Source organism: Elephas maximus, chromosome 26 (genome assembly GCF_024166365.1).
Source record: "Elephas maximus indicus isolate mEleMax1 chromosome 26, mEleMax1 primary haplotype, whole genome shotgun sequence".
Classification (NCBI taxonomy): Eukaryota; Metazoa; Chordata; class Mammalia; order Proboscidea; family Elephantidae; genus Elephas; species Elephas maximus.
The window spans coordinates 38,868,106-38,895,882 of record NC_064844.1 but is presented as its reverse complement, the minus strand read 5'-3'; the positions used below and the strand labels follow the sequence as shown (position 1 = coordinate 38,895,882).

General features: G+C 38.8%; 2 protein-coding genes across 10 annotated transcripts in view; one reads left to right on the top strand and one right to left on the bottom strand.

Moving 5' to 3' along the window:
• ESYT3 (extended synaptotagmin 3) overlaps positions 1-1,392 on the top strand; it is a 62,801-nt gene extending 61,409 nt beyond the window's left edge. Inside the window, exon 23 of the mRNA XM_049870222.1 lies at positions 246-1,392. Within this exon, the coding sequence (XP_049726179.1) occupies positions 246-282 (37 nt within the window). The 3' untranslated portion in view covers positions 283-1,392. The remainder of the gene's footprint in view (positions 1-245) is intronic.
• Positions 1,393-11,183: 9,791 nt separating this feature from the next.
• The window catches only part of CEP70 (centrosomal protein 70), a 144,328-nt gene continuing 127,734 nt past the window's right edge, over positions 11,184-27,777 (bottom strand). For 7 of the 9 annotated variants that reach the window (XM_049870202.1, XM_049870203.1, XM_049870200.1 and 4 more), the window contains 5 exons: positions 19,533-19,679; positions 19,167-19,335; positions 18,884-18,998; positions 15,597-15,676; positions 11,187-12,371 (listed from right to left, as the gene is read on the bottom strand). In XM_049870202.1, coding sequence (XP_049726159.1) covers positions 12,310-12,371; positions 15,597-15,676; positions 18,884-18,998; positions 19,167-19,335; positions 19,533-19,679 — 573 coding nt within the window. In that variant the 3' untranslated portion in view covers positions 11,187-12,309. Of the gene's footprint in view, positions 12,372-15,596; positions 15,677-18,883; positions 18,999-19,166; positions 19,336-19,532; positions 19,680-27,777 lie in introns of all 9 variants that reach the window. The other 2 variants (XM_049870208.1, XM_049870206.1) reach the window with 2 other exon arrangements.

Sequence of the window (27,777 nt, the reverse complement as noted above, 5' to 3'; positions counted from 1 at the left end):
TAAAAACCCTACGGGGCAGTTCTGCTTTGTCACATGGGGTTGCTATGAGTCAGAAAATCCACTCCAAGGCACCTAACAACAACAACAAGCTCTAGCCTTAATCCTGGCAGGCCGATTTACATAGAGATGGGCTCTACTGGTCCCACGGAGGCCCAGGGAGGCAGGACTAGGTAGCTTGTCTAGTTCTGTTACTACCACAGCACATACTCAGTACTAACACAGGTCCAAACCCACCTATCTTACAGGTACAAACTGACTTCAGATGGACAGCCTGAAAGTTGATGATGAGCACCACTGAGCATTGCTAGCACCTTCATTCCTTTATATTAAAATGCGTATATATGTATATTTTGTAATTTAAATCAGAACAGTCATTTGAAAATATATATGTACATTCCTGTGTGAAATTTTACTCTTTTTTCAATGACTGGATAGTACTAGGAAGAGGCAGACATGTAAATGCAAAAAACTACTGTTTCTTGGTTGGATTTTATTATTTGAATCCAGAAAAAAATCGGGTATTTCACGTAGTAAATCATTATCGTAACCTAACTGGTTACTTTTTCAGTTTTGATATGTAATTAGAGACCATACTGACCTGTATGTAGTAAGAGTCCTATTCCTGACACTGGGGGAGAGGGGGTTCTATTACTGGAGTATTCCTGGGCCGTGACTGACCAAGGGATAAAGATTCTTTTATGGGAGTAAAAAGTGACCCACTCTAAAACAGTGCCAAAGCCTGCTGGTTGCCACCTCTGATGCTTCCATGCCTGGAGATTTATTCCAGTCTCTGATTTGGAACTAAAATGTACTTTCCCTTTGGCAACAGTACTATAGAGATATCAATTAAATACCTCTTGTGTGGGATGGCCTGGGACCACACACTAGCATGTGGCATTATTTCTCTCTGGAAATGCAAGCTTAATTCCAAACCCAGGTCTACAGCTAAACTACCATAGAAAAATGCTGCAGACTGCTGAAGAGTGTCACTGCCAGAGAGGAAACAGCTTTCTGTATCTGAGACAGGCTTAGGAATTCAGTTCCACTTTTCCATGAGATTGGCTGGTCTACCTAAATAACATGTTAAAAGCAAATTACGTAAATTATATATTTAAACAAGTACTTTTTTTGCATTTCAAACTTTATAAAACCAAATATACTGCTTGTCCCCTCTCACTTTCCTGGAGCTGTCAGGTCACACCCTCCTCTCTTATCCACTTAGGCACAACCCCCCTGCCACACTATCCCACCACTGCCTTCACGCTGCTTTTCTGAAGAATGGCACCATCCTGAAGTTTTTGTCCTGGTAGTCTCACTTATAAATTATCTACAATTTCTTGCTTTTTATAAGATCAAAGCCTACCTGTTAATTTGCCTTTTAGGCCTAATATAATCTGGTCTCCAATTTTCTGCTACTTTATTCATGTGCAGATACTTCATTCCAGAATGGTTCAAAAACTTTCACCTGCCTACTTGAATCCTACTCCCTCTTTAAAGGCCTAGCTCAAATCTCCATTAAGCCAGTCCAGGATGAAACGGCCTCTCTCCACCACCTCCACAGCATTTACTGTCAACACTGTGCATTTTCCATCTTAACAATTCCCTGCCTTGTAACATTTAATTAAAAAAAAAAATGTTTATTAGGCATCTACTAAGGTCATATACAAAGCATCTACTTTACTGTGTTTCGACACTTAATGTTTGCGTTGACTCTTCAACTGAACTGTAACTACCTGAATTGTTTTTCACTCCTACCATCCAAGACTGTGCTAAACACATGGTAGATGTGTAATAAAATTTGTTTCCGCTGTGCTTTCTGTCTTGAATGACAAATTCTCTTCAGTCAAATGGGGCAACCGATGCCTGTCCTGTCTACCTCACAATACCATTGTGATGCTCATTAAATACACAAATGCTTGGAAAATGGTAAAGTACCAGAGACGTATATATCACATCCTGAATATTGGCAGTCCAGAACAAGTACTGATCAAGATGGTGACCCAAAGGACTAATGGGCCACAACTATCACAGACTCCACCAGACTGAGTCTAGCACAACTAGATGGTTCCTGGCTTCTCCTGGCTACCACTGACTACTCTGACAGGGATCACAATAGAGGGTCCCAGACAGAGCTGAAGAAAAATGTAGAACAAAATTCTAGCTCACACACACACAAATAAAACAGACTTACTGGTCTGACAGAGACTGGAGAAACCCCGAGAGTATGTCCTCCAGAAACCCTTATAGCTCAGTAATAAAGTCATTCAGGCCCATAAAACAAAACGAGACTAAATGGCCACACCAGTCCAGGGGCAAGGATCAGAAGGCAGGAGGGCACAGGAAGGCTGGTAATGGGAGAGTGTTGACATGTCGCGGGTGGCAACCAAGGTCACAGAACAATATATGTATGAATTGTTTAATGAGAAACTTGTTTGCTTTGTAAACCTTCATCTAAAGTACAATTGAAAAAAATTAAAAACAAGAAAAAGATGGTGACAAAGCAGACAAGTGAAAACCCACCCCTCAGAATGTAATCAGTGTCACTGAATTATACATGTAGAAACTGTTGAATTGGTATATGTTTTACTGTACATATTTTCAACAATAAAAATATACAAAAAAAGAAAACCCAACCCTCCTTTTCCAAACACACAGAAAATCTAATTAAAACACGAATAAAATGTGTTTTAAACATGGTCAGTTAAAAAGTAACACAGGTTAAGTTCCAGGTCCAAAGAGGAAAACCAAATCAGTGTATAGGGGCTTAAGGGGAGTTCAGGTGTTTTTGGGATTAGAATGTTAGCATACACCAGACAGGAGATAAGGCTACAGGCCATGTGCGTGCAACATGGAGGTGAAAAGTTGTCCCATCAGAAAACACCTTGGCTACAAATGAGGGCAAGGAATTGGTTGCCAGAAATGGGTGGAAACAATCAACTGTGAGAAACTAAAGGCCCTAGTCTTCCCCATGGGAGCATGGGGTCTGAAGTTACAAAACATCAACTTGCAGGGGGAACCCCCAGACCTAGAAACTGTTATGAAAATTGCTTTAGAACCTGGAACTCTGTGAAGCCCTGACAGAAGTAACCATAAAACTGGCCCTTAGGTTGCCTCTCCCAGCCAGGCCACATGTGGGACTACTGCAGCTGACAATTCCCATTAAAAGGAAGCTCACTGGCAAAACTCACGAAACAAAAACAGGCTAAAAAAATATAACACATGCAGAAATATCAGACTGAAAAATGGCCAGAAGATGTACCTCAGCAAGAAGGAAAACATACCACGAAGGTAACACTGGCATGTGGGAGGGAAGCAAAGAAATTCATAAAATGTTGGTAAACCTGAGTAAGTATTAATCGTTTAAAAAATATAAACAAGAAAGCAAGCGACCAAAAAGTTTTGCAAGGATTCAAAAACACAGTGGAACTAAAATGACATCTAAGTATTGATAGATGGGAGGTGGGGCTGGTTGAGAGAAAAAGTATTCAAGTTTTTATCTTATGAAGGTAAAGATATTTGTAATTTATTAGAAAAACATAAAAGTAAGTATGTGAGTCAGTTACTAATTTATTACCTCTCAGCTCCGAATCTCCCCTTCTTTGCCCCTGCTTAGTGATGCTGGAGCTACTGCAGACTTGTCTTCTTTACCAGTGGGCTTGATGTTAGGCTTTGCCAATAGAGGGCCTGGAGGGGGGACACTGCTTTTTGTCCTGAAGCACTGTTTTCTATCCAGCCAGCAGATCAGCCTGTCTAAACACTTGTTCCTTACCTTAGAGGCCCTTGCAGTTTACCTCACTCATGCCTTCAGTCTCTGCCATCATAATTGTGACCATCATAGTTCAACAGCAGCCAGTGCCCTCTGGGATGTTTCTTTGCCAGAGGTGGTCTGCATGTTCCCGTGGCAGTCAAACCTCTCCTCAGGTCTAAATTTCAGACTGGACGGTCAGGGTGGCAGTGAGGAAGCTCTCTTCTAAGTTTCTAAGTTCCTTGTTTACTCTCCTTTAGCCTGTGGGTATTATCTGCTTTCTGAAATTGATACTTTTATACCCACTTAGAGTCTTCATTCACCTCTTTTAGTAGTTAACCAGCTTTTACTAGTTAGCAATTCTCATATTAAATTTTTCCTGTTTGGCTACCAGTGCAATATGGTTTCTGTCTCTTGACTGGGCCCTGACTGACAAAGTATGTATTGGAATTTGTAAGATAACTCGTAAAATAGAGTAACAAAACTAATAGAGTTGAAACATAAAGCTTCCAAATCAGTAGTGGGGAAGAAATAGTAATAAAGAAAAATACTATTTTTATAAAGTTAAAAAACAGGCAAAATGAAACCATACTGGTTTAGGCATATATACAAACATAGCAAAATTATTAAAAACAAAAAAATAAAGGAAGCAACTAACATAAAAGCAAGATATGGTTACCTCCAGGGGGAGGGACATATGGTTGGTTAAAAAAATGGCCTTTTAAGAGTACCAAGGTTGCATTTCTTGGCCGTTACATGGGTTTTACTTTACAATCATTCACTATGATTAATATAATTTTTAGCATATGTGTTATGTTTTACAATAAAAATGTTTAGTGAAATAAATTAAAATGGAAAAGAAATACTCATCAAGTATTAATTAAAAGAAAGGACAAAATTACATCCAAGGAGATACACATTAGTAGCAATAAAGAGGTATACTCAGGAAGATATATCAACTATGAACTTATATATACTTTCAAAAAAGACTCAATATATAAAACAAAATTTGACAGAATTATAAATCCATAATCATGGTGAGAGATTTCAGTATCTCACAGAAACTGACAAGAAAGGATAGAAATAAAAACTTAAACAACATAATAGTATAATACATATATAACAAATAGCGATTAGACTTTTTAAAATGTATACATGGAACATGTATAAAAATTCATCATATACGAAGTTACAAAGTAAGTCTCAACAAATTCTAAAGATTCAATACCAAAAGCCCATGTTCTCTGACTACAATGCAATAAAATTAGAAATAAATGATATATTCTATATTCTACTTTGGTGAGTAGCGTCGAGGGCCTTAAAAGCTTATCAGTGGCCATGAAGATACTTCACTGGTCTTGCCCCTTTGGGAGCAAGGGAGAATGAGGAAAACCAAAGACACAAGGGAGAGATTAGTCCAAAGGAATAATGGACCACAACTACCACAGTGTCCACCAGACTGAGTCCAACACAACTAGATGGTGCCCGGCTACCACCACCGACTGCTCTGACAGGGGTCACAATAGAGGGTCCTAGACAGAGCTGGAGAAAAATGTAGAGCAAAATTCTCTCTCTCTCTCTCTCTCTCACACACACACACACACACACACACACACAAAGGACCAGACTTACTGGCTTGACAGAAACTGGAGAAACCCCGAGAGGAGGGTAGCCGGACGCCCTTTTAGCTCAGTAATGAAGTCACTCCTGAGGTTTACCCTTCAGCCAAAGATCAGATAGGCCCCTAAAACAAAATGAGACTAAGGGGGCACAACATCCCAGGGGCAAGGACTAGAAGCCAGGAGGGGACAGGAAAGCTGATAAAAGGAAACCCAAGGTCGAGAAGGGAGTGTTGACATGTTGTGGGATTGGTAACCAATGTCACAAAACAATATGTGTATTAATTGCTTAATGGGAAGCTAGTTTGTTCTGTAAACCTTCATCTGAAGTATAATAAGAAAAAAAAAAATCTATGTACTGAGCACCTAATCGGTGCCAGGCACTAATATCGGCCCAGAATTTGGGCAGTGAACAAAACAAAAAAATCCCTTCCTTTACTTACATTCTACTGGGGGGAGATAAGCAATAAACTAGGTGAATAAGTAAATTAGGTAGTATATGAGAAAGGGATAATGGCATTGGAGAAAAATATAGCAGGGAAGGGGGATAGGGACTGTCAGGGTTGAACAAAGACTACAAGGAGATAAAGAGAGGAAGCCACAAGGATATCTGAGTGTACTAAATGCCACAGAATGGTATATTTTAAAATAATTAATTTTATGTAAATTTCTGGGTGTGGTAGAAAGAATTCTAAATTAACTCCAATGCCCTCTGCCCTTATACTCTCCCTCGAGTGTGGGATATGGCAAAGATAATGGCATATCACTCCCATGATTATGTTGTCTTACATGGCAAAAATGATGGGATTTTGCAGCTGTAAGTAAGGTCCCTCAGATGTTGGCTTCAAGACAATCAAAAGGGAAAGTATCACAGTTGGTCTGATCTAATCAGGTGAGCCCTTTCAAAGAGGGTTGTGAAGTCAGACTCCCTACTCCTGGCCTTCAAGAAGCAAGCTGCCATGAGTGTTGCAACAAAATGAATTCTGCTGGCAACCACAAGAGCTTGGAAGAGAACCCCCAGCCTCGGATGAGACCCCAAACCTGGTTGACACCTTGATGCAACCCTGAGCAGAGAATCCAGCTAAGCCGTGCCTGGATTCCTGACCTATAGAAACTGTGAGATAATAAATGTCTATTGTATTAAGCCATTAAAAAGAAAAATGATAAAAAAGCAATCTAAGAAATTCTATTATTTGCAGATTTAAAAATCATACTTCTAAACTTCTACTTCTGGAGAGCACAGAGTAACAGAAACCAGATTTACCAATCTGTCTGAAACAACCAAAGCCAAAACTAAAACAGAACAGAAAAAACAAATACATGAAACAACAGCTTTTTTTAAAAAAAAAATAATTTTTATTGTGCTTTAAGTGAAAGTTTACAAATCAAGTCAGTCTCTCACACAAAAACCCATGTACACCTTGCTACACACAACCAATTACTCTCCCCCTAATGAGACAGACCGCTGTCTCCCTCCACTCTCTCTTTTCGTGTCCGTTTCGCCAGCTTCTAACCCCCCCTACCCTCTCATCTCCCCTCCAGGCAGGAGATGCCAACATAGTCTCAAGTGTCCACCTGATCCAAGAAGCTCACTCCTCACCAGCATCCCTCTCCAACCCACTGTCTAGTTCAATCCATGTCTGAAGAGTTGGCTTCGGGAATGGTTCCTGTCCTGGGCCAACAGAAGGTCTGGGGGCGATGACCACCGGGGTCCTTCCAGTTTCAGTCAGACCATTAAGTTTGGTCTTATGAGAATTTGGGGTCTGCATCCCACTGCTCACCTGCTCCCTCAGGGGTTCTCTGTTGTGCTCCCTGTCTGGGCAGTCATCGGTTGTAGCCAGGCACCATCTAGCTCTTCTGGTCTCAGGATGATGTAGTCGCTGGTTCATGTGGCCCTTTCTGTCTCTTGGGCTTGTAATCGCCTTGTGTCCTTGGTGTTCTTCATTCTCCTTTGATCCAGGTGGGTTGAGACCAATTGATGCATCTTAGATGGCTGCTTGCTAGTGTTTAAGACTCCAGACGCCACTCTTCAAAGTGGGATGCAGAATGTTTTCTTAATAGATTTTATTATGCCAATTGACTTAGATGTCCCCTGAAACCATGGTCCCCAGACCCCTGCCCCTGCTACACTGGGCTTTGAAGCATTCAGTTTATTCAGGAAACTTCTTTGCTTTTGGTTTAGTACAATTGTGCTGACCTCCCCTGTACTGTGTGCTATCTTTCCCTTCACCTAAAGTAGTTCTTATCTACTATCTAATTAGTGAATGCCCCTCTCCCACCCTCCCTCCCTCCCCACTCTCGTAACCACAAAAGAATGTTTTCTTCTCAGTTTAAACTATTTCTCAAGTTCTTATAATAGTGGTCTTATACAATATTTGTCCTTTTGCAACTGACAAATTTCACTCAGCATAATGCCTTCCAGGTTCCTCCATGTTACGAAATGTTTCACAGATTCATCACTGTTCTTTATCGATGTGTAGTATTCCATTGTGTGAATATACCATAATTTATTTATCCATTCATCCACTGATGGACACCTTGGTTGCTTCCATCTTTCTGCTATTGTAAACAGTGCTGCAATAAACATGGGTGTGCATATATCCGTTCGTGTAAAGGCTCTTATTTCTCTAGGATATATTCCAAGGAGTGGGATTGCTGGATCAGATGGTAGTTCTATTTCTAGCTTTTTAAGGAAGCACCAAATTGATTTCCAAAGTGGTCGTACCATTTGACATTCCCACTAGCAGTGTAGAAGTGTCCCAATCTCTCCACAATCTCCAACATTTATTCTTTTGTGTTTTTTGGATTAATGCCAGCCTTTTTGGAGTGAGATGAAATCTCATTGTAGTTTTGATCTGCATTTCTCTAATGGCTAATGATTGTGAACATTTCCTCATATCTGTTAGCTACCTGAATGTCTTCTTTAGTGAAGTGTCTATTCATATCCTTTGCCCATTTTTTAATTGGGTTATTTGTCTTTCTGCAGTATTATGTAGATTTTAGAGATCAGGCACTGATCAGAAATGTCATAGCTAAAAACTTTTTCCCAGTCTGTACGTAGTCTTTTTGCTCTTTTGGTGAAGTCTTTGGATGAGCATAAGTGTTTGATTTTTAGGAGCTCCCAGTTATCTAGTTTTTCTACGTTCTTTATAATGTTTTCTATACTGTTTATGCCATGTATTAGGCTCCAAACGTTGTCCCTATTTTTTCTTCCGTGATCTTTATTGCTTTAGATTTTATATTTAGGTCTCTGATCCATTTCGAGTTAGTTTTTGTGCATGGAGTGAGGTATGGGTCTTGTTTCATTTTTTTGCAGATGGATATCCAGTTATGTGGCAGCACCATTTGTTAAAAAGACTGTCTTTTCCCCATTTAACTGTTTTAGGGCCTTTGTCAAATATCACCTGCTCATATGTGGATGGATTTATGTCTGGATTCTCAATTCTATTCCATGGGTCCATGTATCTGCTGTTGTACCAGTACTAGGTTTGTTTTGACTACTGTGGCGGTATAATAGGTTCTCAAATCAGGCAAAGTAAGGCCTCCCACTTTGTTCTTCTTTTTCAGTAATGCCTTATTTATCCGGGGCCTCTTTTCCTTCCACATGAAATCGGTGATTTGTTTCTCCATCTCATTGAAACATGTCCTTGGGATTTGGATCGGAATTGCATTAAATGTATAGATCGCTTTTGGTAGAATAGACATTTTTATAATGTTAAGTCTTCCTATCCACGAGCAAGGTATGTTCTTCCACTTATGTCTCTTTTGGTTTCCTGCAGAAGTGTATTGCAGTTTTCTTTGTGTAAGTCTTTTACATCTCTGATAAGATTTATTCCTAAGTATTTTATCTTCTTGGGGGCTACTGTAAATGGCATTGATTTGATTTCCTCTTTGATGTTCTTTTTGTTGGTGTAGAGGAATCCAACTGATTTTTGTATGTTTATCTTGTATCCTGATACTCTGCTGAACTCTTCTATTAGTTTTAGTAGTTTTCTGGAGGATTCCTTAGGGTTTTCTGTGTATAAGATTATGTCATCTGCAAATAGAGATACTTTTACTTCTTCCTTGCCAATCTGGATGCCCTTTATTTCTTTATCTAGCCTAATTGCTCTGGCTAGGACTTCCAGCACAATGTTGAATAAAAGTGGTGATAAAGGGCATCCTTGTCTGGTTCCCGATCTCAATGGGAATGAAACAACACCTTTTTACATTTATCAGGCATAAAAAAAATTTTTTTTTTTTTAGGCATATGTCCATACAAAGAGTTGTACATTAGTGTTCACAGCAGTTTATTTGTAACAGTCAAAACCTGAAGATAACTCAAATATCCATCAACGAATGAATGGATAAATAAATCATGGTATATTCACACAATGGAATACTATACAGCAATAAAAATGAAGGAACTGTTAATATGTGCAATAAGGTGCAAAACTCTCAAAGTAATTATGCTTAGTGGAATATATCAGACAAACAGAGGACATACTGTATGATTCCATTTATATAAAATTCTATAAAATGCAAACTAATTCTATACTGCCAGAAAGCAGATCAGTTGTTGCCTAGGAACAGGAAGGAGTGGGGAGGGATTACTATAGGCAAAGAGAAAACTTTTGCCGTGACAGGTATGTTGATTATTTTGATTATGGTGATGCTTTCATGGGTGTATACATGTATTAGAACTTATCAAATTGTACACTTTAAATATGTGTGGTTTATTATATGTCAAATAAAACAAAACAAAAAAGAAACTTGTTGCTGTCAAGCAATTTCAATTTATAGTGACCCTACAGCACAGAGTAGAAGGGCCCCACAGGATTTCCAAGCAGCGGCTGGCGGATTCAAACTGCTAACCTTTTGGTTAGCAGCCATAGCTCTTAACCACTGTGTCGCCAGGACTCCTATACCTCAATAAAACTGTTAAACAAAACAAAAAAATTAAGAGCAAAACAATAATTTCAGTGCTTACTGACTTATATTGTAAATAATTAAAATTGGGCAAAAGTGGATCTGATAAGGGATGGGCCTAAAGCCCTTCCTACTGACTTTCTCCATGGTCCCTGAGGCACATTCAAGAAGTCCCTAGGCCTCTGAGGAATAGTTTGAAGACCTCTGTTTTAAACTAAAAGTTAACTGTAGGCTCTTAAGCTAGCTGCGAAATAGTAGGTGTAAAGTTTTTTTTTTAAATTACATTTCTTCCTTTCAAATATTAGATTTCCAAATTGTTTCACAGCAATTCCTTAGAGTAATCTAATCAATTCATAGTTTTTACCTTTCTGAATATCTAAATACTTTTTCTATACCTCAAAGATACAGATTCTTCCACAAATTGTAGGCTAGTGATTATAAATGTAATTGCAGGCTGATAAAACAAAGAATTTTAAATCCAGAAGGAATCTAAGGTATTATCTGCTTCCTAAGCCAAAGTCACAACACTAAGGATGTGGATGCTTGTTCACTGTCTCCATCCTACTATGCTGCTTCCTGGAAATGCTTTACAATATTCTACATTACAAGCAACAAGAATAACTGAGAAGTCTTCCCAGACCTGCTACTTACCAAAGGTAGGAGGAGGAGGTAGCCTCAAGTGGTTTGTACTCATAGGTGTGAACACTGGTTCCTTAAGATAGTCGGACTGACTGTTGTTAACAGAGAATAAGCACAAGGCGCAAGAAAAGTACTCTAACGTTAAATGTAGCAAGGGTGTACCAGTTGCCCAAGGAAGGCTCAGCCTAGGAAGCGAATCTGACTCATTATTTGTGAGTAATACAAATAAGTCACTGATGACAATTATGTTTGAAAAGTCTTTATAAAAATTTTATTTAAGATCTTATAAAAAATACATTATAATCAAGATTGCAAAAAGGCACTTTTTTTTCTTTTAAATGAGGGACTTCTATCTACTCTCTATTTTACCCATGATTCATTTCCTAACCTAACATAATGATAAAACATTTTCTTTTTTCCGTTTCTTCCTCCTGCTTTGAAAGGCCAACTGCCATGAGACCTATCTTAATATAATGTGCCATTTAATCCTTGCCAGGAAAGCAATAGCTTCCTACTGGCAGGACTTAAGAGAGCCGTTGGCATTCCTGTTTCCCTGAACCCTAAACTCCAATGCAATCTTTCTATTACTTGCAGTATCTTTCCCTAAGTTTCTCTTTTACTTACACATTCTACTTTAAAAGAACCTTATATTTTAGCTCCTTGTCTTAGTCATCTAGTGCTGCTTTAACAGAAATACCACAAGTGGATGGCTTTAACAAGGAGAAATTTATTTTCTTACAGTCCAGGGCATCAGCTCCAGAGGAAGTCCTTCTCCTTCTGTCAGTTCTGGAGGAAGGTCTTTGTCCTCACTCTCCCCCTGGTGGAGGAGCTTCTCAGGCACAGGGACCCCAGGTCCAAAGGACACGCTCTGCTCCTGGTGCTTCTTTCTTGGTGGTATGAGGTCCCCAACTCTCTGCTTGCTTCCCTTTCCTTTTATCTTGAGAGATAAAAGGTGGTGAAGGACATATCTCAGGGAAACTCCCTTTACATTTGATCAGGGAGGTGAACTGAGTAAGGGTGGTGTTACAATCCCACCCTAATCCTCTTAACATAAAATTAGAATCACAAAATGGAGGACAACCACAGAATACTGGGAATCATGGCCTAACCAAGTTGATACACACAGTTTTTTGGAGACATAATTCAATCAAGAATTGTTTAAGAAGCAATTAGGGCGATCTAAAGTCCAATTAATTCAGTAACTGTTTTCTGTATAAAAACCTAAAAAGTTAAAAAAAAAAAAAATTGTATGGATAGAGAGGGAACCAATTCTAAGACAAGGCGAATTCTGAGAGTGAATAAATTTTTTAGTTCCTGTCTCCGAATAAGATTAACCATATAAAATATTTAGACTGCCTAAAAATGCAATTTACACAGTAAAAATGATTTGATTCATTTTCAGTATGAAAGTACTTTTAATTTCTTTACTGCAGGTACAATGGCATCCACATCATCAATTTCTGTAAAAGAAAAGCAATAATAAAGAAGAGTACTTAGAAAAATAGCTAGAAATACCAGTCTTGTGATATGCTCAGATGAAATGAGAACTTCTATGTAATGTTTCAAACACAAAGGCAACAATATTGGTGCTTGTGTGCACGTGGAAATTTTCTCCAGTTGTGGTGATAAAATTTTACTGATTGAGAAACATACCTACAAGCATCCTCTGACTCTGATATTAACCTCATTAGCAGCATACTTTTATTAATAGACCCAGCTGGTCACATTTATGATTTTATGTTAGTATCTCTCTAAATCTGTATAGTTACATTGGTTAGCTTAAACCAAACACAAAAACACCAAACCCAGTGCCGTCAAGTCAATTCCGACTCATAGCGACTTTATAGGACAGAGTAGAACTGCCCCATAGAGTTTCCGAGAAGCGCCTGGCGGATTCGAACTGCCGACCCTTTGGTTAGCAGCCGTAGCACTTAATCACTACGCTACCAGGGTATCCTGGGTTAGCTCACATGGTGAAATTCCAGGTAGAAAACTGCCTCCTTCCGGGTCCTTATCTGAGGATTTAGGAATTTCCTGTTTTTTATCCTCTTTAATTCTCGTGAAAGAATTTCTCCTTAATAGGGTCACTCTTAGGTCCACCTTTTAGGATGAAACTTTACTACCTAACAATAGGTGTGAGTCTTCTCAGAGTACAAACCTCGGGTGCAATGTATACAGCACGTAATTGCAATGTATGCAATTCTAGGGTTTAGCCTGGTTTTTAATTTAGCAGATAAACCAGTTCAGGTTCTTCACTGCCAGGTTCTGAGTTTGATGTCTCTTCCTAAGGCTATCTTCTTTCAACAGCCTAAAGCTTCTAGCTACAGAGGAAGCAGGATTCTTTCTCTCATTGTCTAGATCCCAAGCCTACTTTAAGGTGAGCCCCAAAGGCAGATTCTCTAGATACTACTTTTTTTCTAGCTTATTCCGTTAGGCCATTGTTCATCAACTCATTTCTTTTACAAAAAACATGTCTCCTTGGATTTCATCTTTCCCCCTCCATTGTCTAGCTGGATTTTGGTGGTTTTCCTTTAGCGTGAACACTTCATTTAGTCCTTTAAGTTCCTAACTTCAGTCAGAATACTTGTCTGGATCTACTTAAATGCATCAAGATATAGGAAGCAAAATAAGCAAACCTACAACAGAGAACTTAGTTCGCACTTTATGTCGTGGTAAGGTATGTGACCCCGAATACTCCCCAGCATGTTTTTATTTCAAAATGGGCAACTGAGAGCTTAACATAACTAACCCATTGCCCTCGAAAACATAACTAAGGCCATGATAAATCTATAAGTTATTCTTCCTCTGCTGCCTTCTTCACATACCTCTGTTAATGACTTTGTTTTGATCAAATTTAATGGCTTTGTTCTTTGTTTTAAACTGATGCAAATAACCTTTTGTTCTGGCGGGGCTACCTGGGGCATATAGCCCTGCACAGGGAAGTTGGAGCCCAGTAGCAGATATGTATGTGTTTAGCCTAATAAGGAAATGTCTGGCAGGGAACTACAAAGACACTTGTAGCCCTCGTAAGATTCTAAAGAAGCTCCAATGTAAAACTGCTCTTTGGGACTCCATAGAGACAACCTGTGTTGCTCCTGGGTCCCCGGTGATGTATGTATCTCCTTAATAAACTTTCTCACTCTTTCTGACTTGGAGTATGTTTCACTGGCTCGACTGCTCTGGGGCACCGACCCTAATCAGGTTAACAGGTAAAATATCCTTTACCCCTCAACCTGAAATCACATTTTTTTCTCACTAAATACGAAATGTGTCTTATTAGTGAACCTCACAGAGAATGGGAAGGCTAAAAAATACTTAATATAAAATCCAATAATAAAAAAAAGTCATATTTACCAAATTGATTTAAGTTTCCCAATGTTAAATATAATATTTAACTTCAGAATTTAAACTGTGACCAAAACAATGGGAGACTTGGCTTTTTGAAGCAAACGACCTATCTGAGCAATGCTAAGTGTCACAATATCTGAGAGGAAGTTTCTGAAGAAGGATTCTGAAAAGGTGTCACCAGCATTTCTTTGCTTTAAGTGTTTGTTAATGTACCAAATATGCATTAATGACGAGAATTTCACTGTTTAATAGCCATCCTAAAGCAAGTAGAATCATATTATTCTATGAAATATGGCTCTTCAAGATACGAGGGCAACACACTTACACAATTTCATGTCTCAGCTTAAGTTAACTTTCAAATTACATTTTCACTTGGTATGACCTTTTTAAACATATGAGCATGCCTAAAACATGCTCACCTACTACTGTCTCTTCTGCTTCCATGGTCTACATAAAACTGGCCACAAAACTCCCTTTATGTTCACTAGGCCATATACTCCAATCAGATAGTTCTGTCATTTATTCATCTTCTTACCAAATTTTAATTTACTCATTCCCTTATCTTCTGACCAATCCTCATTTTCTCTTTTAATTTAATAATTTGATTTCTTATGTCATGGAGCCAGTTTTAGAAAACAAAAAACTTTCAAATGAGTTATAATAGAAATTCACTGGTGAATAAATCACTTCAAACTTTAAATAAAAAAGTTCTTAATATTAAGATAAATTAATTTTATAGCCATATATAATCACATTTGAAATAAGAGACTTATGGTCTCTATTTTGCCTATGACTCCTAAGCAAATTATTATGTTTTTCCCTCTAAGAGACTACTACTACTCAAGCTCTCAAACTGACTTTTTTCTACAGATGTTTACTAACTACCTTACATTACTTCATATTAATGCAAGTGATATCTTAAAATTAACTATGAAAAAAAAAACCTTCCAAGATCATAAATTCTCCCAAAATTTCTCATTAGGCCATGACAGAGTCAGGGTTAAACTGGGCCTGGCCAGAGTAAGGCCATTTCTCATGATAAGGTCCTAAAACAAAGGCAGCCCCTATTGCCTTATAGTGCCTGTGCTTCTCTGCTCTGTGGGCTAATCTCAACCAACTCAAACAGCAAGTTCGAAAAAACCTGTTGCTGTGGAGTTGCCGTGGAGTCGATGAACAGCAAGTTAGGAAGTCTGTTTCCAGAAGTGTTAGTGGTTTCCAAACACTTTTTACCAAATGCTCTAAGTAAAAAGATTTATCCAGTAGCTAAGGAATGCTCTTCTCTAAAAATCCACTGAAATCTTATGACTCAAAATTTAACCATCACTAAAAGATCTTACCTAAGACTTGAAGTAGATCGTTAGTAAATGCCTGAAATGCTGGGAAAAATTCCTCATGTTCTTCCAATTTGTTGATAATGCTGTTAAAAAAAAAAAAAAAAGTGACATTACACTGAGTTTCCAAGTTGGGGTTGTTGCCTCTGATTGCAAACAAGACATTTTCAAAATGGAAAGAAACTGTCCTGCTAATTTAGATATAAACTTAATGATCATTTATTACTATAATCATTCCTTTTTTAGTTTATTATTGATCTAATATCACTTTTCTAAAACGGCATCTCATATTATCAGTGTAAACATTTGTTCCAATGTTAAGTTTATGTAACTTTTCTAACATGGGAAACTTTCCATTTAGCTCTAGGCTTCTAAACCAAAAACCAAACCAAACCCACTGCCATCGAGTCGATTCTGACTCATAGTGACCCTACAGGATGGAGTAGAACTGCCCCATAGAGTTTCTAAGCAGCAGCTGGTGGATCTGAACTGCCAACCTTTTGCTTGGCAGCCAAGTTCTTAACCACTGCACCAACAAGGCTTCAGGGCTTTTAAGACCATGCTTGAATAGCATTTTCTAAAAATGATTGGCTTTTATACCCCATATCCTATTAAACATTAAGAAAAAATATCAGTAGTCAGTAAACTGCGGGAAGGTGAAAAGATCAATAGTGAGATTTATGTTCCAAGTATCAGAAAACTCAAATATTAGATCATGTACGGGGTTTTCTTGTAAAACATGCAGACCGTATGAAATACGTGATATATGTGTATGCTTCCCTTCCATAAGTTGCAGTATAAAATTTCAGGTGAAACAGCTTCTTTAAGTACAGCTATGATTTTTCAATATTTTTTAAAAATCAGGTTTTATATCATAGATATATGGTGTTTTAAAAAATCCTTAACATTCATCTTCTAATCAAATAATTAATATACCGATAGTGACTATTCAATAGTCTATGGTTGTTGTTGTTAGGTGCTGTTGAGTTGGTTCCAATGGAACCATATACAATGGAACAGTACTTAGTCCTGCGTCATCCTCATAGTTGTTGCTATGTTTGAGCCCATTGTTGTAGCCACTGTGTCAGTCCATCTTGTTGAGGGTCTTCCTCCCTTTCCTGGACCCTCTATTTAACCAAGCATCATGTCCTTCTCCAGGGACTGGTCCCTCCTGGTTCAAAGTATGTGAGATAAAGTCTTGCCATCTTTGCTTCTCCTTAAGGAGCATTCTGGCTGTACTTCTAAGACAGATTTGTTCGTTCTTCTTTGCCAACACCATAATTCAAAGACATCAATTCTTCTTCTGTCTTTCTTATTAGCTGTCCAACTACGTGAAGTTGCTAACAAGGTTTGAATTTCTCTATGCACCCACTCCTCACTTATCACAGTTAGGTTCCAAGGATGGGTCATTATATGAAAATTTGCACTATGCAAAAATGGAGGTTTTTTTTTTTCTGTTTTAAGACTATTCATTTATCCCATTTTTTTATTTAGAAAATATGATCATAGAAATAATAACAGCTAAAATTTACAGATGTGCTCATCACTGTGACGAATTCAGTTATGGATTATTCCTCTCCGGAGAAGGAGGCTCAGAGGAGATAAAGCCAGGCTGTGTGGTTGGAGGGCCCTCGGCTTAACCACTTTACCTTTCCCCTATGTGGGTCAGAGCTTCTCTCGTGGAGCCGCCTCCAGGACTCCACTCCCACCCCTGCAAACCCCTCATTTATGATCCCAGAGCCTACTCTGCCCTCCAGGCCTGGTGAGTCAACGAGACTCAGAGTTTCCTGGGAGGGTGCTAGGAGGCTGGCTGCATACCTGTCTTGGCTCACTTTGGGATGTCCTTAAACTCACATGAATTTCTTCCAAACACCTCTTCTTTCCTCCCTTCCCACCCACAGCAATTTTGAGCCGTAGGGCCTCAGGCCGCATAGGAGCAAGGAACTGAGAACAGGTGCCCCCTGGCTCAGTGCTGCCTGCACATCCGCCTGGGGGTCATAGCCACAGAGGAGGCTGGCCCGCAAGCAGGGCATCCCTGCTGACAGGAGGGAGCACTCCATAGCAGTTGCTGCCATTTCCGCTGCCTCGTTAGTACACAAAATAGTCAGATGGGAGAGTTTTTATTATTATTGTAGGTGTGAATTGTCCAATAATGAAATAGTCCACAAGTGAGGAGTCGGAGTATGTAATTTGCCTTGGAAATAGGCTTTGAGCAACAATGCTGAAGAATTCCTTACCCACTGTATGTAAAGCTATAGGTCTTACACAATCTATTTCTATCTTGAAAATACTTGGCATTCATTCTCTCAGTCTCTACATGAGATTATTTTACGGTGTCAATTTATTTAAAAGGTGTTACTCCAAATAAGGTTTTCACTTGCCAATTTTTTTTTTGGAGTAGATTGCCAGGTCCTTCTTCCTAGTCTGTCTTAAGTCTGGAAGCTCTGCTGAAACCTGTCCACCATAAGTGACCTTGCTGGTATTTGAAATACTGGTGGCATAGCTTCCAGCATCACAGCAAAATGCAAGCTACCAGTGTGACAAACTGACAGACGAGTGGTAAACATGATAAACACTGAAAATACTGAAGTTGTCAAGGATTTCATTTTACTTGGATCCACAATTAACATCCATGGAAACGGCAGTCAAGAAATCAAACAACATATTGCACTGGGCAAAAGATGCAGATGATATCTTTAAAGCGTTAAAAAGGAAAGATGTCACTTTGAAGTCTAATGTGAGCCTGACCCAAGCTGTGGTATTTTCAATCACCTCATATGCATGTGAAAGCTGGACAATGAATAAGAAAGACTGAAAAATAATTATGCCTTTGAATTATGGATTGGCAAAGAATATAGAATATACCACAGACTGCCAAAAGAACGAACAAGTCTGTCTTGGAAGAACTACAGCCAGAATATTCCGTAGAAGTGAGGATGGTGAGATTTTATCTCACTTACTTTGGACATGCTATCAGTAGGGACCAGTCCCTGGAGAAGGACATGATTCTTGGCAGAGCATCAGCAAAAAGTAGGAAGACCCTCAATGAGAGGGACTGACACAGTAGCTACAACAAGGAGTTCAAACACAGCAATGACTGTGAGGATGGCACAGGGCCAAGTAGTGTTTCATTCTGTTGTGCATGGGGTCACTATGAGTTGGTACCGGCTTGACAGTATCTAACAACATTCCAAATAGGGACGTAAATAACTATTTGGATGTTTTGGAAAAGCCTTCAGTTTCACCCCTTCAATCATTCTGGCTAATATTTTGTGAACTTTTAAAATAAATACCTTTGGAGGTCTTCAGGTCCCAATACCTGCTTAACCTGTTCATTCATGCCCTCATTAATCAGCCTACACAATTTTCCAACTGTGCTCACCAGCACATACAATGAAGTAGAACTATCTGCAAAAAAGAAATAAAAGGATAGGATATTTAAAAAAAGAATTTTCAAAATCATTATATCAAACAATTTATGCTTTAGTTATCATCAATTTTCGTTATTTTTACATCTTTAACAACTTGTTAAGGATTAATTCTTAAATGTGGACAAAAATTACAAAGGGTTATCACCTAGTTCTAGGAGTTCTTGGAGGTTTCTTACAGCATTGTTCATTTCTCCAAGCTTAGTATAAACTTCATTCATTCGAGGATAGACTCCATTCAAAGAAGGCACATCAAACAATTTTTGGAAGTGAGAAACAACAGCTTGTAAAGTTTGAAAGTTTGGCATATTACTGTCCTGTCCAAAAGAGGGGAGAAAAAAATAGTACATCTCTTAAAAGAATCTAAAATCTATAATAAAAAACTTTAAAAAGAGAAATAGAGCCTTAGTAGAAGAAATATCATCTATATCAAATTATTAGCCTTTTAGATAAGATTACATTAAAAAATTTATATAAAGAGTAATATAAACATTTATATAATATTAAGTATTACCTTCTCTTTATTTTCAACTTCTTCCAGCATGGTATCTACTATAAACAAAAGATCTTCCACTTTAACACCTTCATTTTCATCCTGCTTCTTTAAATTATGCCAAGGCACCAGCTGTGCAGACAGTATTTTCAAGGACTTATGCAAATCCTTTACATCGAAAGAAATGACATGATGTTATTGATTTTAATGCTAATAAACTATAATTCTCCAGGAAGATTTTTGAAAAATAATATATGTAACAGTCATTGGCATTTTATAAATGAAACACCATTATCGGCTTTAGAAAAGGTCTGTTAAAATCAGGTTTTCCTAGGTAAGTATAGGCATTATAAAAAAAAGTATATATTGATTATCCTGAATCTGAATTTTTTAAATAATCATTTTGAAATATTGATGGGTAAAGAATACACTAGACAACCTTGTTCTTTATATGTTGGTCTTGAATTTTTTTTTTTTTAATTTTTATTAAGCTTCAAGTGAACATTTACCATTCCAATCAGTCTGTCACATGTAGGTTTACATACATCTTACTCCCTTCTCCCACTTGCTCCCCCCCTATTGAGTCAGCCCTTACAGTCTCTTGTTTCGTGCCAATTTTGCCATCTTCCCTCTCTCTCTATCTTCCCGTCCCCCCTCCAGTCAAGAGTTGCCAACACACTCTCCAGTGTCCACCTGATTTAATTAGCTCACTCTTCATCAGCATCTCTCTCTCCCCCACTAACCAGTCCTTTTCATGCCTGATGATTTGTCTTCGGGGATGGTTCCTGTCCTGTGCCATCAGAAGTTCTGGGGTGCATTGTCTCTGGGATTCCTCTAGTCGCAATCATACCATTAGGTATGGTCTTTTCATGAGAATTTGGGGTCTGTATCCCATTAGTCTCCTGTTCCCTCAGGAATTGTCTGTTGTGCTCCCTGACAGGGCAGACATCGATTGTGGCCGGGAACCAACTAGTTCTTCTGGTCTCAGGATAATGTAGGTCTCTGGTTCATGTGGCCCTTTCTGTCTCTTGGGTTCTTAGTTGTCGTGTGACCTTGGTGTTCTTCCTTTGCCTTTGCTCTAGGTGGGTTGAGACCAATTGATGTATCTTAGATGGCCGCTTGTTGGCATTTAGGACCCCAGGCGCCAAAATTCAAAGTGGGATGCAGAGTGTTTTCATAATAGAATTATTTTGCCCATTGACTTAGAAGTCCCCTCAAACCAAGTTCCAGACCCCAGCCCCTGCTCCGCTAACCTTTGAAGCTTTCATTTTATCCCGGAAACCTCTTTGCTTTTAATCCAGTCCAATTGGGCTGACCTTCCTTGTATTGAGTGTTGTCTTTCCCTTCACCCAAAGCAGTTCTTATCTACAGATTGATCAATAAAAAGCCCTCTCCCTCCCTCCCCCCTTTGTAACCACATAAGTATGTGTTCTTCTCCGTTTTTTCTATTTCTCAAGATCTTATAATAGTGGTCTTATACAATATTTGTCCTTTTGCAACTGACTCATTTCGCTCAGCATAATGCCTTCCAGATTCCTCCATGTTATGAAATGTTTCAGAGATTCATCACTGTTCTTTATCAATGGGTAGTATTCCATTGTGTGAATATACCACAATTTATTTACCCATTCATCCGTTGACGGACATCTTGGTTGCTTCCAGGTTTTGCTATTGTAAACAGAGCTGCAATAAACATGGGTGTGCATATATCTGTTTGTGTGAAGGCTCTTGTATCTTTAGGGTATATTCCGAGGAGTAGGATTTCTGGGTTGTATGGTAGTTCTATTTCTAACTGTTTAAGATAACGGCAGATGGATTTCCAAAGTGGTTGTACCATTTTACAATCCCACCAGCAGTGTATGAGAGTTCCAATCTCTCCGCAGCCTCTCCAACAGTTATTATTTTGTGTTTTTTGGATTAATGCCAGTCTAGTTGGTGTGAGATGGAATCTCATCGTAGTTTTAATTCGCATTTCTCTAATGGCTAATGATCGGGAGCATTTTCTCATGTATCTGTTGGCTGCCTGAATATCTTCTTTAGTGAAATGTGTGTTCATATCCTTTGCCCACTTCTTGATTGGGTTGTTTGTCTTTTTGTGGTTGAGTTTTGACAGAATCATGTAGATTTTAGAGATCAGGTGCTGGTCTGAGATGTCATAGCTGAATATTCTTTCCCAGTCTGTAGGTGGTCTTTTTACTCTTTTGGTGAAGTCTTTAGATGAGCATACGTGTTTGATTTTTAGGAGCTCCCAGTTATCTGGTTTCTCTTCATCATTTTTGGTAATGTTTTGTATTCTGTTTATGCCTTGTATTAGGGCTCCTAGGGTTGTCCCAATTTTTTCTTCCATGATCTTTATCGTTTTAGTCTTTGATCCACTTGGAGTTAGTTTTTGTGCATGGTGTGAGGTATGGGTCCTGTTTCATTCTTTTGCAAATGGATATCCAGTTATGCCAGCACCATTTGTTAAAAAGACTATTATTTCCCCAATTGACTGACACTGGTCCTTTGTCAAATATCAGCTGCTCATACGTGGATGGATTTATATCTGGGTTCTCAATTCTGTTCCATTGGTCTATGTGCCTGTTGTACCAGTACCAGGCTGTTTTGACTACTGTAGCTATATAATAGGTTCTGAAATCAGGCAGGGTGAGGCCTCCCACTTTCTTCTTCTTTTTCAGTAATGTTTTGCTTATCCAGGGGTTCTTTCCCTTCCATATGAAATTAGTGATTTGTGTCTCTATCCCCTGAAAGTATGACATTGCTATTTGGATTGGAAGTGCGTTATATGTATAAATGGCTTTTGGTAGAATAGACATTTTTACTATGTTAAGTCTTCCTATCCATGAGCAGGGTATGTTTTTCCACTTAAGTATGTCCTTTTGAATTTCTTATAGCAGAGTTTTATAGTTTTCTTTGTATAGGTCTTTTACATCCTTGGTAAGATTTATTCCTAAGTATTTTATCTTCTTGGGGGCTACTGTGAATGGTATTGATTTGGTTATTTCCTCTTTGGTGTTCTTTTTGTTGATGTAGAGGAATCCAAGTGATTTTTGTATGTTTATTTTATAACCTGAGACTCTTCCAAACTCTTCTATTAGTTTCAGTAGTTTTCTGGAGGATTCCTTAGGGTTTTCCATGTATACGATCATGTCATCTGCAAATAGTGATAGCTTTACTTCCTCCTTACCAATCTGGATACCCTTTATTTCTTTGTCTAGCCTAATTGCCCTGGCTAGGACTTCAAGCACGATGTTGAATAAGAGCGGTGATAAAGGGCATCCTTGTCTGGTTCCCGTTCTCAAGGGAAATGCTTTCAGGTTCTCTCCATTTAGAGTTATATTGGCTGTTGGCTTTGCATAGATGCCCTTTATTATGTTGAGGAATTTTCCTTCAATTCCTATTTTGGTAAGAGTTTTTATCATAAGTGGGTGTTGAACTTTGTCAAATGCCTTTTCTGCATCTATTGATAAGATCATGTGGTTTTTATCTTTTGTTTTATTTATGTGATGGATTACATTAATGGTTTTTCTGATATTAAACCAGCCTTGAATACCTGGTATAAATCCCACTTGATCAGGGTGAATTATTTTTTTGATGTGTTGTTAGATTCTATTGGCTAGAATTTTGTTGAGGATTTTTGCATCTATGTTCATGAGGTCTAAAATTTTCTTTTTTTGTAATGTCTTTACCTGGTTTCAGTATCAGGGAGATGGTAGCTTCATAGAATGAGTTGGGTAGTATTCCGTCTTTTTCTATGCTTTGAAATACCTTCAATAGTAATGGTGTTAAGTCTTCTCTGAAGGTTTGGTAGAACTCTGCAGTGAAGCCGTCTGGGCCAGGACTTTTTTTTGTTGGAAGTTTTTTGATTACCGTTTCAACCTCTTTTTTTGTTATGGGTCTATTTAGTTGTTCTACTTCTGAATGTGTTAGTTTAGGTAGGTAGTATTGTTCCAAGAATTTATCCATTTCTTCTAGGTTTTCAAATTTGTTAGAGTACAATTTTACGTAGTAATCTGAAATGATTCTTTTAATTTCATTTGGTTCTGTTGTGATGTGGTCCTTCTCATTTCTTATTCGGGTTATTTGTTTCCTTTCCTGTTTTTCTTTAGTCAGTCTAGCCAATGGTTTATCAATTTTGTTAATTTTTTCAAAGAACCAGCTTTTGGCTTTGTTAATTCTTTCAATTGTTTTTCTGTTCTCTGATTCATTTAGTTCAGCTCTAATTTTTATTATTTGTTTTCTTCTGGTGCCTGATGGGTTCTTTTGTTGCTCACTTTCTATTTGTTCAAGTTGTCGGGACAGTTCTCTGATTTTGGCTCTTTCTTCTTTTTGTATGTGTGCATTTATCGATATAAATTGACCTCTGAGCACTGCTTTTGCTGTGTCCCAGAGGTTTTGATAGGAAGTATTTTCATTCTCGTTGCTTTCTAAGAATTTCCTTATTCCCTCCTTGATGTCTTCTATAACCCCGTCTTTTTTCAGGAGGATATTGTTCATTTTCCAAGTATTTGATTTCTTTTCCCTAGTTTTTCTGTTATTGATTTCTAGCTTCATTGCCTTGTGGTCTGAGAAGATGCTTTATGCTATTTCGATGTTTTGGATTCTGCAAAGATTTGTTTTATGACCTAATATGTGGTGTATTCTAGAGAATGTTCCATGTGCACTAGAAAAAAAAGTATATTTTGCAGCAGTTGGGTGGAGAGTTCTGTATAAGTCAATGAGGTCAAGTTGGTTGATTGTTGTAAGTAGGTCTTCCGTGTCTCTACTGAGCTTCTTACTGGATGTCCTGTCCTCCGAAAGTGGTGTGTTGAAGTCTCCTACTATAAATGTGGAGGTGTCTATCTCACTTTTCAATTCTGTTAAAATTTGATTTATGTATCTTGCAGCCCTGTCATTAGGTGCGTAAATATTTAATATGGTTATGTCTTCCTGATCTACTGTCCCTTTTATCATTATATAGTGTCCTTCTTTATCCTTTGTGGCGGATTTAAGTCTAAAGTCTATTTTGTCAGAAATTAATATTGCTACTCCTCTTCTTTTTTGCTTATTGTTTGCTTGATATATTTTTTTCCATCCTTTGAGTTTTAGTTTGTTTGTGTCTCTAAGTCTAAGGTGTGTCTCTTGTAGGCAGCATATAGATGGATCGTGTTTCTTTATCCAGTCCGTGACTCTCTGTCTCTTTATTGGTGCATTTAGTCCATTTACATTCAGCGTAATTATAGATAAATAAGTTTTTAGTGCTGTCATTTTGATGCCTTTTCATGTGTGTTGCTGGCCATTTCATTTTTCCACATGCTTTTTTGTGCTGAGACGTTTTTCTTAGTAGCTTGTGAGATCCTCATTTTCATAATGTTTAACTTTGTGTTTGTTGAGTCGTTACGTTTTTCTTGGCTTTTTTCTTGAGTTATGGAATTGATATTCCTTTTTGTGGTTACCTTATTATTTACCCCTATTTTTCTAAGTAAAAACCTAACTTGTATCCTTCTATATCGCCTTGTATCACTCTCCATCTGGCAGTTCAGTGCCTCCTATATTTAGTCCCTCTTTTTGATTATTGTGATCGTTTATCTATTGATTTCCATGATTTCCTGTTATGTGTATTATTTTGTTTATTTATTTATTTTTTAGAATTAGTCTTAATTTGTTTGTTTTTGTGCTTTCCCTATTTGAGTTGCGTTGATATCAGGACATTCTGTTTCGTGACCTTGTATTGTGCTGGTACCTGATATTATTGGTCATCTGGCCAAACAATCTCCTTTAGCATTTCTTGCAGTCTTGGTTTAGTTTTTGCAAATTCTCTAAACTTGTGTTTATCTGTAAATATCTTAATTTCTCCTTCATATTTCAGAGAGAGTTTTGCTGGATATATGATCCTTGGTTGGCAGTTTTTCTCCTTCAGTGCTCTGTATACGTCGTCCCATTCCCTTCTTGCCTGCATGGTTTCTGCTGAGTAGTCTGAACTTATTCTTATTGATTCTCCCTTGAAGGAAACCTTTCTTTTCTCCCTGGCTGCTTTTAAAATTTTCTGTTTGTCTTTGGTTTTGGCAAGTTTGATGATAATATGTCTTGGTGTTTTTCTTTTTGGATCAATATTAAATGGGGTTCGATGAGCATCTTGGATAGATATCCTTTCGTCTTTCATGATGTCAGGGAAGTTTTGTGTCAGGAGTTCTTCAACTATTTTCTCTGTGTTTTCTGTCCCCCCTCCCTGTTCTGGGACTCCAATCACTCGCAAGTTATCCTTCTTGATAGAGTCCCACATGATTCTTAGGGTTTCTTCATTTTTTTAAATTCTTTTATCTGATTTTTTTTCAGCTATGTTGGTGTTGTTTCCCTGGTCCTCCAGAAGTCCCAGTCTACATTCTAATTGCTCGAGTCTGCTCCTCTGACTTTCTATTGCGTTGTCAAATTCTGTAATTTTATTGTTAATCTTTTGGATTTCTACATGCTGTCTCTCTATGGATTCTTGCCACTTATTAATTTTTCCACTATGTTCTTGAATAATCTTTTTGAGTTCTTCGACAGTTTTATCAGTGTGTTCCTTGGCTTTTTCTGCAGTTAGCCTAATTTCATTTGTGATATCTTTAAGCATTCTATAAGTTAGTTTTTTATATTCTGTATCTGATAATTCCAGGATTGTTATCTTCATTTGGGAAAGATTTTGATTCTTTTGTTTGGGGGGTTGGAGAAGCTGTCATGGTGTGTTTCTTTATGTGGTTTGATATGGACTGCTGTCTCCGAGCCATCACTGGGAAACTAGATTTTCCAGGTAATCAGCTAAAAAAAATGCAGTCAGATCCCCATCTGAATTCTCCCTCTGGCTCCGGGTATTTGGATGTTAATGGAGCCGCCTGGGGAGGGTGGGGGAGGGATCAGAGAGCTAGGAGTGTAGCACCACAGAATATAGAGCTGAACACCGCGTTCACGCTCCGCCCCCGTCCGCCAAAATCCGGGCGGGACGGTCCCCGGCTGGGATGCTGCTTTCCCCGCTCCAAGACCAGTCACTTCCTCCCAGGGACTTCTCCCTCCGGTGCGCGGCACTGCTTGTGCGAACTGGGTGGGCGTTTCCCGCACGAACGGGTGGGCCCCGCCCCGGGGTCGCTTTAGGGAAATATAGCTGACCCCCCCCTTGCTCGCGCCCCACCCGCTTCCCGCCGAACTCCCGGCGGGACGGCTCCCTGGCTAGAACGCTGTTCTCCCCACTCCCAGATCAGTCACTGCCTCCCGGGTGCTTCTCCCTCCGGCTGCGCCGCTACGCCACACGCGCCAACCAGCTAGACTTCTTCCCGGGATGGGTTCGGGGGGAAGGGCTGGGCCCCCCTTCTGTGGCTTCTGCCCCCTTGGGCTCTGCCCCAGATCGGGCTCCAAAGGTCACCTGCCTGGTACGCTGGCTCCTAGTTCTGAAAGCGGTTGCTGTCTGCCCGTATTTGTTCGTTTTCCGTCTCTAAGTCTGTGCTTGTTGTTCAGAGTTCGTAGATTGTTATGTATGTGATCGATTCCCTTGTTTTTCTGAGTCTTTGTTGCAAGAGGGATCCGCGGTAGCATCCACCTAGTCCGCCATCTTGGCCCCGCCTCTCGAATTTTTTTTTTTTTAATGAAGTTTTATTGATATCCAAAAACCAAAACCCATTGCCATTGAGTTGATCCCGACTCATAGGGACCCTAACGGACACAGTAGAACTGCCCCATAGAGTTTCCAAGGAACGCCTGGTGGATTCGAACTCCTGACCTTTTGGTTAGCAGCAGAAGCACTTAACCACTACACCACCAGGGTTTCCTTGATATCTACATACCATAAAACTCCTAAAGTGTATAATTCAGTGGTTTTTTAGTATATTTAAAGAGATATGCAACCATCACCACTATCCTAATTCAAGAACATTTTCATCACCCCAAAAAGAAACCCCATACCCATTAGCAGTCACTCCCCATCTTCCTTCCAGCCGCTGGCAACTACTAATCTACTTTCTTTATAGATTTTTCTATTCAGGGCATTTCACATAAATGGAATCATATAATAAGTGGCCTTTTGTGACTGGCTTCTTTCACTCACCATAATGTTTTCAAGATTCATCCATGTTGTAATATGTATTTTCCCGAAACCCATCTCCAGCAGGTCTTTAATGTGAACCAAAAACTAAATCCGTTGCCACCAAGTCAATTCCAACTCATAGGGTAGTGGTTAAGAGCTACAGCTGTTAACCAAAAGGTCGGCAGTTCAAATCCATCAGGTGCTCCTTGGAAACCCTATGGGGCAGTTCTAATC